This window comes from Myotis yumanensis, unplaced genomic scaffold (genome assembly GCF_028538775.1).
Source record: "Myotis yumanensis isolate MYYU_CA2020_CCGP unplaced genomic scaffold, mMyoYum1.0.hap1 SCAF_18, whole genome shotgun sequence".
NCBI lineage: Eukaryota > Metazoa > Chordata > Mammalia > Chiroptera > Vespertilionidae > Myotis > Myotis yumanensis.
In genome coordinates, this window is record NW_027223769.1 from 26,440,588 (window position 1) to 26,457,605 (window position 17,018).

General features: G+C 43.4%; 1 protein-coding gene across 2 annotated transcripts in view; it reads right to left on the reverse strand.

Moving 5' to 3' along the window:
• WWP2 (WW domain containing E3 ubiquitin protein ligase 2) overlaps positions 1-17,018 on the reverse strand; it is a 116,569-nt gene that overhangs the window by 18,966 nt on the left and 80,585 nt on the right. For both annotated transcript variants that reach the window (XM_070398925.1, XM_070398926.1), the window contains 2 exons: positions 8,668-8,757; positions 985-1,159 (listed from right to left, as the gene is read on the reverse strand). In XM_070398925.1, coding sequence (XP_070255026.1) covers positions 985-1,159; positions 8,668-8,757 — 265 coding nt within the window. The remainder of the gene's footprint in view (positions 1-984; positions 1,160-8,667; positions 8,758-17,018) is intronic.

Here is a 17,018-nt window from a genome sequence, read left to right on the forward strand (position 1 = left end):
TAACAGTGATGAAATGACAGTGATACTCTGGTGGGAACAGGCAGTATGAATTAAAGGAGAGAGAATGGCAGCAGAGAGAACAATTCAAAAGCTGCCCTAACCATTCAGTTGGAAGAGGCAGAGGAAAATCCGGAATTAGATAGCAGGAGGTTGATCTAGACTAGGGGGTCAATAAACTTTCTCTGTAAAGGGTCAGACAGTAAATATCTTAGGCTGTATGGGCTACATACTCCCTGTTGTGACTACTTAACTCTGCTATTACAGCTTAAAAGCTGCCACAATCAATACCCCAAGTACAGGGTGTGCTTATGTGTCAATAAAACTTTATTTACAAAATCAGGTGAGAGCCAGTCTGGCCCACAGGCCATAGCTTGCCAACCCCTGATCTAGATGAACTTTAAAGGCCCTTCCATCCTTTAGTATCTGTCTGATAATAAAGATCAAAAGAAACACAGTAGCAATGGGAAGAGAAGGATCTGGGTGGTTGCTTTGATTTGAAAGGGTGAGATATAGGAGAAGTCACCGCTGACCAGGCTCTAAGTCCGGGTAAATGGACTTGGATGGGAGGGCCAGAAGAAAAATCCAATGTTGAAAGAAATGGTGAATTTAGTTTCAGACACATTGAGTCCAGTGGTTCTCAACCTTCCTAATGCCGCGACCCTTTAATACAGTTCCTCATGTTGTGGTGACCCCCAACCATAAAATTATTTTCGTTGCTACTTCATAACTGTAATTTTGCTACTGTTATGATTCTTAATGTAAATATCTGATATGCAGGATGTATTTTCAGGGGCCGCGACCCACAGGTTGCGAACTGCTGCCTTAGACACAGAGGCTGAGCATTGAGTTATTAAGTTAGAAACACTGGAGTTTGAGGAATTTCACTGTGATGAGTAAAATCCCAGGGTCGGGGCACTGACATTTTCCCTGCTCACCCAACAGGTCAGTGGAGACTAGGCGAAGCTGCAATTTCCGCCCTCTCACCTGGTAGAGGAATCTTTGGCTGAAGTGCTGCATGGCGCCCTGGAGCTGATTCCGCTGTGACTGCCACTGCTCATAGTTGCGCACATACTCGGCCGTGGGGCGCTGCCAGGTGGTGGTCCGAGTGTTGTGATCCACATAGTAAAATCTGCCTCGGGGGTCTGTGCGTTTCTCCCAGCTGGAAACAAGAAGCTCAGCATGAATATAGTGCCCACCCCACCCCTGCCTTCAAATCCTAGCAAAATCTCAGATGGTTGGCAAGAAAGGACCAAGGGAGGGTGAAGGGTGGTGTCTGGCACAGGAGCTTGGCTGCTTGCGGGGAAGCACCGCCAGGCAGGCCCCAATCACAGAGCTTCTGAGGCTTAGATGATTATAGAGAAAATTTGTGGTTGCATCCTTAGCAACCAATCCCTCCTTACCACTAGCTCCTGATTCCCATTTACAGGGACGATGACTCTACTCCCAACCCCGGAGTTGAACCATTGACTAAACCAAAAGTGAATCTTGATAGTTTTGCTACGAATTCTGGAAAAAGCAGTCTCTCTTCCTTGCAGGATATGACGGAGAAAGCATGTAGTCTGGGAGCTATTGGCTGCCATCTTGAACCCAAACAATGTGAAGGTGACCCAGTGGATGGCAGAGCAGAAAAGTGGGGGGAAATCCAGCTCTTTGGTGATATTGTTGAGCTACTAGTTCAGGCTTCCCTTGAAACCAGGACCTACATCTAGACTTCTGTTATATGAGCCAATAAACTCTCTTCATTATTGAAGCCTGTTTGGATCCCACATTTTTTTTTTTATTGGCTTCTGAAATTACCCTGATATAAGGTGCCAGTGAAAACATGTTGCATGGTCATGGGAAGGTTGGTGCAAATGGTAGCAAGACTCTCCACATTATCTTTGGTGAGTAAACAACCTTTCCAAAGTTGGTCCTAAAACTCCCATGGACAAGGCAGAGCTAGACTAGATGGTAAAAACCTCAGCCATTCTTGACAGGTTCCATTGCATTTCCACGTACACAAGGGCAAGGTGAGCAAAAGAAAGTAAGAGGGAGACATATCTGTATGGGGTGATGGAAACGTTTTATATTTTGGTGGGGTGTGGGCTATACAAGTGCATGCATTTGTCAAAACTCTGCAAACAGCACATCTGAGATCTGTATATCTTATTGTATGTAAATTACACTTCGGTTTTAAAGGTGAATTTGAACCTAATCAAGCCTCCATATCTAACTACCAGTTTACAGGAAAGATAAGGGACACAGAAGCAGGTTACACAACACCAGAAGGTCACAATTAGCCACATCCAGAATATGAGAAACTATACAAGACAAATGCCCATGATCTTCAACAAATAAATGGTCTGGGGAAAAAACGGGGGGTAGGAGAACTTATAGGTTAAAAGAGACTTATGAGACCTAACAGCCCAAAGCAATGGTTTGATCTTAAATCTGGATCTGATTCAAACAAATCAAGTATAAAAACACTTTCAAGACAACTAGGAAAAATGACATGCAAACTGGGTATGACATGAAAGAAGGAAATAGTGTTAATTTTGTTGGGTGGGATAATGGTATTTTGGTTATTTTAGAAAACACCCCATCTGTTGGAGACATATGTGATATGTTCATGGATCACAAGATATGATGTCTGGGATTTGCTTTAAAATTCATTGGCCCCTCTCCTAAGAGGTCAGATGAAATAAAATGTTATTAATTGTCAGAACCAGGTGAGGGTTACAAGAGACTCACTGTATTATTCTCTCAAATTTGATGTATGCTTGAAATTTTCCATTCTAAGTATGAAGGAGGGGTGGAAAGGAAAGTGGTTAAAGATAAGAAATATTAAAAAAAAATTAAAAGCTAAGAGACATGCCCTAGCTGGTTTGGCTCAATGGGTAGAGCGTTGGCCTGCGGACTGAAGGGTCCCAGGTTCGATTCCGGCCAAGGGCACATGCCTGGGCTGCGGGCTCGGTCCCTGGTGGGGGGCATGCAGGAGGCAGCCGATCAATGATTCTCTCTCATCATTGATGTTTCTATCTCTCCCTCTCCCTTCCTCTCTAAGATCAATAAAATATATTAAAAAAAAAAAAAAAAGCTAAGAGACATCACTGAAGAAAATAGGACTTGTCCACTGCAAAGAGAACCCAATATAGATTGTGTTGCATGATTCTAAACTGTTGGACTTTGTTCCCTGATTACCTTCACATTTCATCCTCTCTGAATTCTTATCTTACTCAAACGACTATCATGCTTCAGGTTGGTATCTTCCCAACATTCAGGGCTACACTGAGATGACTTTTGGTGCAATCTCTTCAATGATTGTTTTAAGCTCAAATCCTCCCTAGATATGGCTACCCCCCAAGCAGCTCCCAGCCTCATGGCTAGTTCCCAGATTCTGTCTAGCTTGCACCTACTATACCAGCGGTTCTCAACCTGTGGGTCGCGAGACCATTGGAAAACACATATATAATTACATATTGTTTACAGTAGCAAAATTACAGTTATGAAGTAGCAACGAAAATAATTTTATGGTTGGGGGTCACCACAACATGAGGAACTGTATTAAAGGGTCGAGGCATTAGGAAGGTTGAGAACCACTGCACTATACTGTCCTGCCTTCACCACCTGATGTCACTTTGGATTCAACTAAACACCAAGGCTCTCTCCCGAGACCTGAGAGAAAGGAACTTGGTGAAACCAGGTCTTTCCCTGTCTTCTTCAGGTCAGTCCTCCCAGAGTAAAACCACACCATCTTCCCTGACTCTTCCTTCACTGCTGACTGTCAATAAAGCACTCAGCCCCAGAGCTTTTTATTTGGTTGTCTCTCTACCCTTGACTTGCATTTCTGTATCCAACCATCCCTGAACTGATCTCCCCACTCCAACCCAGCCTATAAACTGCCATCCAGATAACCATACCAGACTGACCTCGTATGTCATGCTCCTGCTCAAAACTTCAGCTGACTCCCCACTGCCCTCCTTTATCATAAATCCTTTCAACTAGTGATTTTCATTTTATTTTTAAAAAATATTTTTTTTATTGATTTCAGAGAGAGGAAGGGAGAGGGAGAGAAAGAAAGATCCATGATGACAGTCACTGATCGGCTCCTGCACGCCCCCTACTGGGGATCGAGCACACAACCCAGGCATGTGCCCTGACCAGGAATCAAACTGTGACCTCCTGGTTCATGGGTTGATGCTCAACCGCTGAGCCACACTGGCCAGGCTCATTTTATTTTTTATCAAAGAAACCATATATATATGGTTTAAAAACACAAAAAGTACTATAGGGGACACATAAAAAACACATGTCTCCTGTCCTACCTCTCCCCATTGCTGACTCCTGCTCCTCAAAAGCAACTACGTTCAACTCCTGACTACCCCTTCTACTACTTACATCTGCTTCTTCTACTGCTTACATACACACTTCCAAACAACGAGCTTATTCCATGATTTCTGGCCTTCTGCCATCTAGACATTACTTACGGACTTTCCACTATAAATTTGAGGATTTAGGTATTGTATTCCACCCACCACCCCCACAATACACACAAAGCCTTCTTTTGCATCATCCTCCCAAACAGAAAAATCACTAAAGCAATATTCAGAGTTTGTACTATGACTTTGTAGAATACTATAAACATATTTCCTTACTTATACAACTTTTTCTCCCTCTGGAATTAAGAACTGCCTTGTTTTATGCTGCCTGATTTAAAAGAACCTATCACTAATTCACCCCCCGATTCTGACAGGGCTGGTGGCCTCTCGGGGTCATTAACTCTTAGCCACATCTCTCCTGGAGCCCTTCGTGCAACGTGGGCAGTCGTCCTCCAGCCTGCTCTCCATTATTGTCCTAAGTCATCTTCCCTCACCTTCCTCTTGGGAACCTCTTTTGGCCTCCGAATTGAGTCTCCTATGGCCTGCATCTCATGGCTTCTTTCTTGGTTTCCTCTTATCTGGTGGAATAAATCATGAGTAGCTTCTGAGAAAGGGTGCAGCAAAATTAAATTTCTGAAATTCTGCCTGTCTGAAGATGCCTTTATTTCAACTCTCACTTCAGTGTAAAAATGGCTGAAACTTGATTTCTAGACAGAAATAATTTTTCACCAGAATTTTGAGGATCATACTCCATAGTTGTTGTTGAGAAGGATGGCATTCTTAATTCCTGCTCTTTGATAGGTACTCTATTTGCTCTGGAAGCTTTTGAGATACTCTCTTGGCATTCTGAAATTCCAATAGGATGTATCTTGGGATGGATCTTTACAACCTAGGAATCTTTTTCCTGCACTCGAAAACATGCGCGCGCGCACGCGCGCGCACACACACACACACACACACGTCTTCCATAGCTGAGGCTTTCCAGGGCTCCATGGAGCAAATCAGCTGACTTCCTCGTGGACAGCCCACACTGTAGGCTTGGGTTTCAGCTTTCCCAGCTCTGCCACTTATCTATCAGCAACTAAATTCTGATTAATATCTCCCATATGCTGTTTCTCCTCTTCCATTCCTTTATCATTGACGGTTTATACCTTTATTGCCATTTTTGTGAGTTTTCAGGAAGGAACAGAAATAAACACACATTCAACCCCCATGTTTAAGTAGAAGTCTCCTGCACTGGTGAATTTCAAACACCCAAGCAGCATAATCTCACCCTTGATTTCCAATAAAACCTTATGCAGAATCACAATCACAGAGCAGTGGCTGGAGGCCGAGTCACCTCTCCTTCTTTGGTTCCAGGAGCCATCTCCACCAAACCTATGAGCCTTGGACATCCTTTGAGCATCTTTGTTTTACACAAACCTTCCACTGCAATAAAACTGTTCCATGCATCATTCCTTAACCACACCTTTTACACTCACTGTTCCCCCAACCCAGATTGCCTTCTTCTTATTTAAGTCCACTTCCAGCCTTTCCTGCAAAACCAAGCTGGACCCACCTCCATCTGTGAGGCCTGCCCAGCGCCATGCTCTATGATGACCCCTCTTCCCCTCTGGGCTGAGTACCGCCAAAGAGTGACTAAAGAGCAAATTGTCACATGCATCCTTAGTTACCAGGTGCTGGATAGAATTACTCATCGTCATACAAGTGTCCCATGGGTCTGAGAGAAAGGGATGGCGGTGATAAAGTGAATCCTTTGGCTCAGTCTCACTCCTCAGTGACCAGGTCTGCTGAGATAATCTGTAGTTTTGAGATTGCTCTCACCATGGTAATGATTCCCTGGGGTAGAACTTCTCCCATTCACTAGCAATGAAAGCTTAAGCATTCTGTTCTCTCTGGATTCCCTGTTACATAGCGAAAGTAAGTGCCAGGGACTCAAAGGTCTGGGCCTAAAACTCAGGAAGAAATAATAGGCTATGTGGGGCGTAGAGCTGAGCCATCTCCCAATAAAACATTAAAACTATCCTGAAAATAAGAAAGCTGGATCTAGTATCCCACCTCAATCCTTAAAGAAGAGTAAAACCTCAGCCATCCTTAGACGATACCATTAAATAGCTTCATTTAGATTCCATCCAGAAGTTCACCAGGTGAAGGCCTATATAACTATAGACTAGAGAGGTTAAGAGGCGGCTACCAGCATACTTACAGAGTTACCATTGCTTTTCAACAGATGTGCTGCTAAATACACAAAGAACAAGTGTGCTACGCATCCTGATAAAAGGCAATGATTAATTTGTGACACAGTTGGAGAAATTTGACTACTGACTGATGATAGCAAGGAAATACTGTTAACAATATGGTAGTTTTATTTTAAATGAGAGAACTTTTTTTAGAAACATACAAAATATGGACAAAATGATATGATGTCTGGGATTTGCTTCAAAATAATCCTGGACGGGGTAGAGGAAGGATAGGTAAGGATTAAAGATCAGAGATGGCAAGTACTTTCTATACAAAGTAAATACTGTATCTTAGGCTTTGCGAGCTATACAGTCTCTGTCACAATTACTCAACCCTGCTGTTGAGCACAAAAGCAGCCATAGGTGGTAAGTATACAAATGAGTGTGGCTGTGTTCCAATTAAACTTTGTTTGCAAAAACAAATGGAGGGCTGGATTTTGTCACAGGCCTACAGTTTGCCAACCCCTGGTATAGATGAAGCAAGATTGGCTATCAGTTGATAATTATTGAAGCTAAGTGTTGATTATGTAGGGATTCTCTCCGCTTTGTGTATATTTGAAAATTTCCATAATAATATAATTTCCATAATAAAATGTTTAATTTTTTTCCAAAGAAGTCAACGTTTCACTTCAGTAACTTCACTGGACTTAAAGTCAAAGTAGAAAACAGCCCTAGCTGGTTTGGCTCCGTGGAAAGAGTGTCGGCCTGTGGACTGAAGGGTTCTGGGTTCGATTCCAGTCAAGGGCACATGCCTGAGTTGAGGGCTCCATCCCCGGCAGGAGGCATGCAGGAGGCAGCCAATCAATAACTCTCTCTCAACATTGATGTGTCTATCTCTCTCCCTCTCCCTTCCTCTCTGAAATCATTAAAAATATATTACACCAAGCCCTAACCAGTTTGGTTCAGTGGATAGAGCGTCGGCTTGCGGATGCAGGGGTCCCAGGTTCGGTTCCAGTCAGGGGCGTGTGCCTTGGTTGCGGGCACATCCCCAGTGGGGCATGTGCAAGAGGCAGCTGATCGATGTTTCTAACTCTCTACGAAGACTAAGGATGACGGATTATGAATTTCATTTCCAGAAGGGTTAGGAAAATATAAGCATTCTACCGGAACACAAACTGAGAACTGCTAGTCCATGGAAATTTGTAGGACCAGAAGGCGAGTGGTATTTACCTGGCCGACGCCTGACAGCTGAACCAAACAAGACACATGGGGGCTCTGCACCTCTGACACCCTCTCCCTCACAAGCTGACGAGGGAGAAGTGTTCATGTTTTATGCAGGAGCCCTTCATGGCTGCTTTACTGGGAGGTGATGCTTTCCTGAGTGCAGAATACATTCCCTTGTGAAAGGTCTCAGGACCGGGAGACGCATGTGGAAAAAACTTTCTGTCCCTGGCAGAGAGGGAACCAAACCTCTTCTCCTTGAACTTGGATAGTCTTCTCTCACTTGGAAGCCTCACTCATCCTCTGGTTTTGGAGAACTTAAGCCACGTTCTCACAAAGCCCAGCTGAACAAGAAGCACACTGTCTTCAGGGGCTGGCTGGGCACAGGGAGCTGTGAGGTGCACCACTGCTCTTTCTAGCTTGGCCTCTCCATGCCCAATTTTCTCAGAGATGCTCTAAAAATCCCAGTATGTTGGAAGAAGGTCAGAATTAAGGTAAGTGAGTAGGAAAAGCAATCAAGGAACCCTGAACTTTGCTACCTCTGCAGAAACAAATTGAAAACCTGACCCTAATAGGATATTTCTATAGGTGAAATGACTGAGGGCATGGAGACTGCAATGGTCCAGGAGGCCTTCTCAGCCCTCCTTCCTCCGGGATCCAACAGCCACAGTAGCTCTGAATACCACTTACTAAAGCCCAGGGCTATCGGTCATGGCCAATATAATGCATGAGAGGAGAAGGGAAAGAATATAGAAGGGGAAGACCATGGAAGGAGGGAAAAAAGAGAGAGAACGTAGAAGAAAGTGGGGAAAATAAAGAGGAGGCTACAGCAGTTAGTGGTGGAGAAGCCACTGGGTGACTCTTGGTGCCAGCTCTAGAGTCTCAGGGCTTGTCGGCCCAGGCCTTACCCTGGAGGAAGAGGACGTTCCCAGGTGGTGGTCTTGGTATTGTGGTCAACATAATAGACACGGCCGTTGGGCAACTCTCGCTGTTCCCATCTGAAAAATAAAGTCAAGGGAAGCATGAGATGCACAGTAGAAAGGTATGGATCCTTGTGTGAAGGGGAGTCCTTCACCACTGATGTGGCTAATTTGAGAGGAAACGTCAAGGATGACATGCAAGATCAACCAGTGGTCAAACCAGCCCCATGCCGCCACTGCAGTCCCTGGAGTGCTTCCTGAGAAAACCAGAGCAGCTCCCTCTGTGGACTCACAGTACCAGGATACACCATCAATCGCTCTAAATGCCCGTCAATCACCCATATGAACTACATTCCATGGAGTTTTCTAAATCAGTCTTTCTTGCCCATTTTGAGATCAAAGGTCCATTTAGGAATGCGATGAAAGCTGAAGACTCTTTCCTCCCAAAATGCACTCACCAACAAAACTCTGTATACACTTCTAGAGTTTATCTATGGATAACTCCATAGCCTTTTTAGCCTACATTACCTCTTCAAGCCACAATTTATATGATTACCACTGTTCTCCTAGCATCATATATATTCACGATCACATTTCTTTTTAGAATACAGGATTCATTTACAGAGAATCATATATATATATATATATATATATATATATATATATATATATATATCTCAGAGAGGAAGGAAGAGGAAGAGAGACAGAAACATCAATGATGAGAGAATTATTGAGAGGCTGCCTCCTGCACTCCCCCTAATGGGGATCGAGCCCACAACCTGGGCATGTGCCCTTGAACGGAATCAAACCCGAGACCCTTTAGTCCTCAGGCCGGCACTCTATCCACTGAGCCAAACCAGCTAGGGCTACAGAGAATCTTTAAGAGAGATCTGGGTGACTCAAAGAAATACTGCATACTGTTATTTATTGACTGCTCTACCCATAAGTCTGTGTGTCAGCAAATATGAGATTGGGGTGCTGAGCGTGGCTCATCTGTGCTAATAGAGGAACGACAAGGTAGCAGATGAAATAAAGAGATAATCCACAAGCAAAATCATGACAAAGTACAGCCAAGGGCCACCCATCCCCACCCTACCAATTATTCCTACACTCAACAAGCTGATGGTAACTCTGCTTACCCAGGATACAGTAACCAATATATAAAGAATGCAAAAATTTACATTTATAAAATGATTACCACTTTCTAAAAGATATTAATGGTCACATTAGTTTTTATGGTTTACACTGATTTTACTTACTTCTCTTTAGGGAGAAGGAGACCTTTTCCAAGAAGCTGATACAGTCAGTTCTGCTGAAACACTTGTTTTGAAAATGCAGATCTATTCCAACATGATTGATACATGATGGAACAATTTGAGCATAATGCAAATTTTGTGTTTGCTTACGTATGATTTTGCCCTTGTGAAACACGAGGTGAACACAGAAGACTTCCCCCAGCTAAACCCAGTCACATAGGAATACAAAACCCACACACCTACCAGTTACTTCAGTTTACCACCTTATATGCCACACCCATCTGGCGTTACAACGCCCACCTGATTTCAGATAATACTCCTTGCACAACTTCGGGACAACACCCACAAACTCCAACCCTTCCCACACTGGCTTCCACAGCAAACTTCAGGTCTTCTCATGGGAAACGTGTCATATTTATTGTCATGTTATGTATCTCAACCGTTTAACATGTGTAAAACTGTGCTACCATCACTGTTAGGTTCCTATTTTTGTGTGTGTCACTGACAAATTTTTGCCCACAACCCATTTTTCCCATAAGCCCTGTGGTTTCAGTGTGATTGTACAGAGCATGGTGCTTTTTAGGAATACACCTTACAGCAGAGCTGACTGTGCACTGAAATAAGTGTCTTAATTTCTATTATGAAGCCTGGTGCACCTACTCTGGTAGATGTTAGCTTTATTCAATACCATTTTTGTTTTTAAACCAGGATGACTGCACGGGTCAGCCCCTCTAAGACCAGTTCAGATACAGATATAAATGAGGTTTTTAAGGCAAAGAAGTGAAGAGGGGCACCACCACCCACTGAGCAACTACAAGGAGCCAGGGGCTCGTGTTTTACCTCATGCAGCCCTTGCCTCCATCCTTTACAGTGGGAAATGCCATCACCATTGAGGAAACTGAGGCTCAGAAAAGCTAAGTAACTCGTACGTGGCATTCAAACTCCACTCTGACTCTCTAGCCCATGAGCTTTACCACCACGTCACGCTGAGAGGAAGAAAGGAGGGAAGGGAAGGTCAGTTGGAATTTATAGGAACCCGCTGCCCACCAGACAGGTGCCAGGTGCTTTACCAATCCCCATCTCAAAGTGAACAGCTTTCCCTGTAGGGAGCCCTGTAGAATCAAGATGCCTGGGAAGGAATTATAATGGGTCCACTGTGTGTGTTTCCAGGCTCTGCTTTCATCACAACCCCTCTGCTCAGATATGACCTAGCGGAAGAGGTGGCACATTTTGCACCACTGGCACGTTAGCCTGGGAGCAGTGAGGGCCAGGGGTTCGACACTCCCACCCCTCAGAAGGGGTCAACTGCTGGGGTGAGGATACCCAGAATTACGCTGGGGAACCTTTTCTCTGCCGGGTATTCTTGCTCAAAGTTCTGGTTGAAGTGGATACTGGTGGCTTGACTCGGGTGCCCTGGTTCCTCTTACTGCAGAAGGAAGACCCTCACACTCCACTCAGTATTTTATTAAAAGGACAGAACCCTTTGACGAAGTGACCAGGTGAAAATGCATCCCAGGTAAAGCTGAAGATCTTCTCCCTATGGGTGCCCCTCTGAGTTAAAGACTAAAGAGTCACAAACATGGCCAGCTCAAGAGGCTGGTGTCCCATCTGTGAAGTTCTAAAACCTTTGGGTAGGAAAGGCAGGCTGATAACACACTGGCTTCACGCCTACGCTCCCAACTCCTCACGCCTGTTCTGTAATCGAGGAGCAAATCTGATACCCTCTTTATGCATCTGAGTTTGGAAATGAGGGAAGTCTTAAGGATAAATGCTGCTTAAGGGTAAATACTGAAATAGGGAAGCTCCTGAGGCAACGGCAGGAAACACCCTTTCATAACGTTTGCTCCTGATAAACTTACGTAGCTGAGAACTCCTCCGAATCCCCTAAGACGTTAGCTACCTCTTTCCCTTCCCAGGCAATTTTGTGGCACAAAAGCACCAACACAATTAGTTTCCTCATTTTGTGGTCACTATTTGGAAAACTGTCCATAGTATGTGGATGGGGCTACCCCTTTCAGTGCACGTGCTGCCAAAGCAAGCATGGGGCTACCCCTTTTGTAAAGACACGATACTTATTGTAGCAATTGCAGATAAAAGGCACTAGAAGACTCTTTATTCCAACAATTCTTTTGTGACAACTTTCATCTAATAAGTAGGCTCTACTTTGGACTTCTTTCATATTTCATTTGAGGCAAGGAGAAAACTTTGGTTTTATTGTACTTTGGCTAATACCTTAATTTGAAGATGGCATACTACTTGAAATCCCATGAAGTCAATGCCCTTAATTGGCACAGCAGAGTTCCCACACACTGCCAGAAAGGAAATCGGTGTGAATCCTCTTCGCTTATATTCAAGATTTACAGCAGCTCTTTCCAAGCCTAGACTAGATCTGTCCGTCCCATCTTTGATCCCAGCTGATCCTACAAATCAAAGTCTCTCTTTCAGGGACTGTTATTGTCCAGCAAATCTCGGTGTCCTTCTATGAACCCTCTCAACTGGTTTAACTAGAAAAATAGTTACCAGAGAAATAAAGCCTTTCTTCCATTACCTTTTTGATAGCTACGTTTTTCCTTTTAAAACTGGACTCCTGCTCAGATTAAATGTCCATGTGGGTCCTCCCTGATCCATGACCTGGCCTAGCTGCTTTTCTTAGAGAACTCTCAACTCCTCCCTTACCTGCACGGCTCCTCAGAATTCATATGAATCTCTTCCCTTCATTCATGTGGCACAATCGGTTAATTCTGTTGTCAATCAAACGAGCCTCCTGATTCTCATTTCCCCCCAGTAACTGCTGACCCACATAGATCAAGCCTTCTGACTGTCTTGGTTTGGTCTCCCCATGCCAAGAAAGTGATACTAGCAGCGACCTTTCATCAGCACATCCCTGTCAGGGGTTAGGTTTCTCTCCCTTCTAAGCATCTTCTTCCCGCTGAGATTAAAAGGCTTTTCAATCAACCTACTCATGGGTCTCAATACTGAATCCTGGCCACATGGGTCATATCCTCCCCACTAAATAGTTTTCTTTGATGCTGTCAGAAATAGTGTTCAAAGCATCAAGCGCGATTCAGGTCCCTTCCCAACACATTGCTCCTTGGCCTTCAATGAGTAACATTCAGTTGGACCACAGACTACACAGGGTCTTTGTACCCAAAAGTACCTAAAAGTAGTCTCCAGTTTCAATTAATCTTAGATACTTTTTAAAACCTAAATTATCTTTGCTCCTGTGGATTTTAACTGCCCTTTATTCAGCTGTGTATCTTCCATGTACATGCCCCAATTCCCTCACCAGCAGCAGCATTAAAAGGGTAAAGGCTGCTAGGCTGGCGTGGCTCAATGGTTGAGCATTGACCTATGAACCAGGAGGTCAAGGTTCAATTCCCGGTCAGGACACATGCCCTGGTTGTGGGCTCCATCTCCTTGGGGGCCTACAGGAGGCAGCCAATCAATGATTCTCTCTCATCATTGATGTTTCTGTCTCTCTTGCCCTCTCCTTTCCTCTCTGAAATCAATAAAAATATATTTTTAAAAATAAATAAATAAAACACAAAAGGGTAAAGGCTAAAGATCTCAATCCCATTATTGGGATGACTTGCAATCACTTCTCTCCTATGTCTTCCTGAAAGGAAACTATCTGGTCACCTGAACCACATTTCCTTGTGGAAGGTTTCCGAAAAGGTGTTCAAGAAATTAATTCTCAATGACCTGCCATTACAGGGTACATTCAACGATCCTGACGAATATACTTCTTGATCAGATTCCGCTATGTTTGAACAGAATGTTTCACCAAGTGTAGGATTAAGTTGGGAAAGGATAAAAGCTGGGTGAGGGTTGCAGGTCAGTATTAGAGACATTCTCTTTAAATGACCCTTACAAGTTTACATATCAGAAATTCTACCTGTGGGCAGCTATTCCTCTAGGACAGCGGTCGCCAACCTTCCAGACCTCGCGGACCACCGGTTGGCAACCACTGCTCTAGGGAGTCCTCAGGCGCCTTACCCTTCCCCGTCCTCTCCTCCCAGGCATGGTACCTCTGCCTTTCTCTCTAAGCTCCAAGGGCCCTGCTACTACATCTGTAACTTTCTAAATAAACTTTCTCTTATAATTTGAAAAAAAAAATCCTATCTTCCTAAGAGCATTGTTAACTTACAGTATTTACTAATTTGCTTATAGGGCATTAGTAAACTTGACTCTCATTCAAAAAATATTCTCTGTTAGAAAATAAAGTCAAAACCAAAAGCTAAAACCCCTTTGCACCCTCAAAAGATGCCTGGCTGGTTATTTACACAAAAGCCAAACTTCAGGAAATGCACTGAGAGTATCCAAGTATTCTTAAAGCCTCCTATGTAGAAGCTCAATTCCCCGCAGGCAAGAACTAATGGATTCATATTTTCTTACTTTATGCCCCTATAATACATGACTCTGAACCAAATCCTATTCCCCAAGCTCTGGTCACTTCCTGGGTGAACCACGAGATTTATTTCCTCTGTAAGGACATTGCAGACTGTTTTATGAGTCAGAAATCTCTGTGCAATAGAACACATTTCCTGCTCGCTGTTTTCATTGCTTCAGTAGGTCCTTTGCAAACTGCATAGGAAATGTGTTAAACTCGGTCCTTCCCCCGAGAACCTTTCTTGAAATACTGAGCTTTCCTTTAAATCTTAGCACACTAACCCGTTTTTTAAACTATCAACAACTAGCACTTTATGCCCTTTAAGCACAGGATGGCACAGTAGTAGCTGCCGAGGCTCTGAATTAATTCTATTTTGCTTCTTCCTTTTTTTCAACCACCCCTCCCCCTTTTGCCTTGGAAAAGTCTCCAAAGCTCTTCAATGGAAGTTAGCAACATTAAAAGACATACTTTCACAGAGAGGCAAGAAAATTCCTGGAGATAGTACATATAAAAATATTATTTTATGACCCAGCAATTCCACTTCTGGGAATATATCCGAAGAAACTCGAAATACTAATTCAAAAGAATATATGCACCCCTGTGTTCACTGCAGTGCAGTTCAAATGCCCACCAGTAGATGGGTGGATAAAAAAGCTGTGGTATATTTATATAAAGAAATACTACTCAGCTATAAAAAAGAAGGAAATCTTGCCCTTTGCAACAGCATGGATGGACCTGGAGAACATTATGCAGTTAGAAATAAGCCCATCAGAGAAAGACAAGTACCATATGATTTCACTCATATGTGGAATCAAATGAACAAAATAAACTAACAAAACAGAAACAGACCCATAGAGAACAAACTGGCAGTTGTCAGAGGAAGGGCGGGAGCTTGCGGGACTGGGTGAAAAAGGTAAAGGGACTAAGCAAAACAACAACAACAGAAAAACCTCATAGACACAGACAACCAATATGGTGATCACCAGAGGGAAAGGGGGGTGAGGGGAAGTAGAAGAGGGAATAGGGGGTAAATGGTAATGGAAAGAGACTTGACGTGGGGTGGTGAACACACAATACAATATACAGATGATGTACACTTGAAACCTATCCTATATAATAAAAGGCTAATATGCAAATCAACTGAATGTCGGAATGACCGGTCACTATGACGCACACTGACCACCAGGGGGCAGACGCTTGACGCAGGAGCTGCCCCCTGGTGGTCAGTGAGCTCTCACAGGGGGAGCGCTGCTTAGCAGAAGCTGGGTTCATGGCTGGTGAGCGCAATGGTGGTGGTGGGAGCCTCTCCCGCTTCCACAGCAGCGCTAATGATGTCTGACTGCTGGCTTAGGCCCACTCCCCACGTGGAGCAAGCTGTCAGTCGGACATCCCCCAAGGGCTCCTGGACTGTGAGAGGCTCTGTGTAGGCTGGGCTGAGGGACCACCTCCCCCCACCAAGTGCACAAATTTTGTGCACCGGGCCTCTAGTATAATATTATTAACGAATGTCACCCCAATGAATTCAATAAAAAGTTTAAATTTTTTTTTAACATTTTGCAATTACAAGATTTTGCATATCTGGCAATGTAGGGAAATAGTCACTCTTAAAAAAATAAGATGATCAAAATTATTTTTAAATTACATAAATATACTGTTTTTCATTAAATCTGAAGTGCTGTCCATTCTTACCTGCATGCTGAATATATTTTACAATAAACAAATAAAATTTAAAAGCATACACCATAAGATTACCAAATTTTGGTAAATGTGTGTAAATGAGTATGTGCGTGTATATGTGGTCTCGGGCAAATGGCTTAAGGTTCTCTGATCTGCAAAATGAGGACAAAAGTGGCTACTATTCAGAGTGCTGTGAAGACTGCATGAAGTAACCCACATGTGAAACTTAGCATTCTCCAACACACTGGAAACGCTTAACACATGCTACCTGTTATTAATGGTCAGGAAAAAATATACACAAGGTACATGAATAACACCAATGATTAAACCTGGGTGTTTGTTTGTTGTTGTTCTCCTTATTCTTTCTTCTTCTATTCCCTGTCCCCCTCCAAAAAAAAGTTTTAAGGGCTACTGAGAATGAAATCATGTCATTCAACAAACACTTCCAACTCCATCTCTCTAGAAGCCAAGCACTATGCCAGGTGCTAGGGATACAAAGATGGACACAATCACCATTAACACACATGAATACATACGTACAGGAGGATGAGAACATCTCCTGGGCCGGCCCAGACAATAGTAGAATCTTTGGAAATGAGGCTTTTGCTGTGAGATGATGATGAGGAAGTCAGGAATATATACTATTGATCATTACCTAAGCTTATAAGTAAAAAAACTAAACCATATTCAGCAAAAGGCACAGATTCTCCCAGTATATTCCTTTTAAATGGTGCTACTCAAAGTGTGGTCCATGGGCCAAATGGTTACCATTTAGCCACCAGAAAAATGCAGAAGTTTCTAAGCATTTAGAAACTTTCGCATCAACTTGATTTGGTACTGCCACATCGAAACATGTGATCAGTAGATTTATCTCACTGAATAGAGAACAAAAGTAAGGATTTGTAACAGATTGAAAAAATAAATAAAACAACAAGAAGCCAGAAAAAAAGGACTGGTTCTCCGCGAAGAGTCTGAACAGCACTGTCTAAACTCCTTGGGCAAGAATCTTTGGCTAG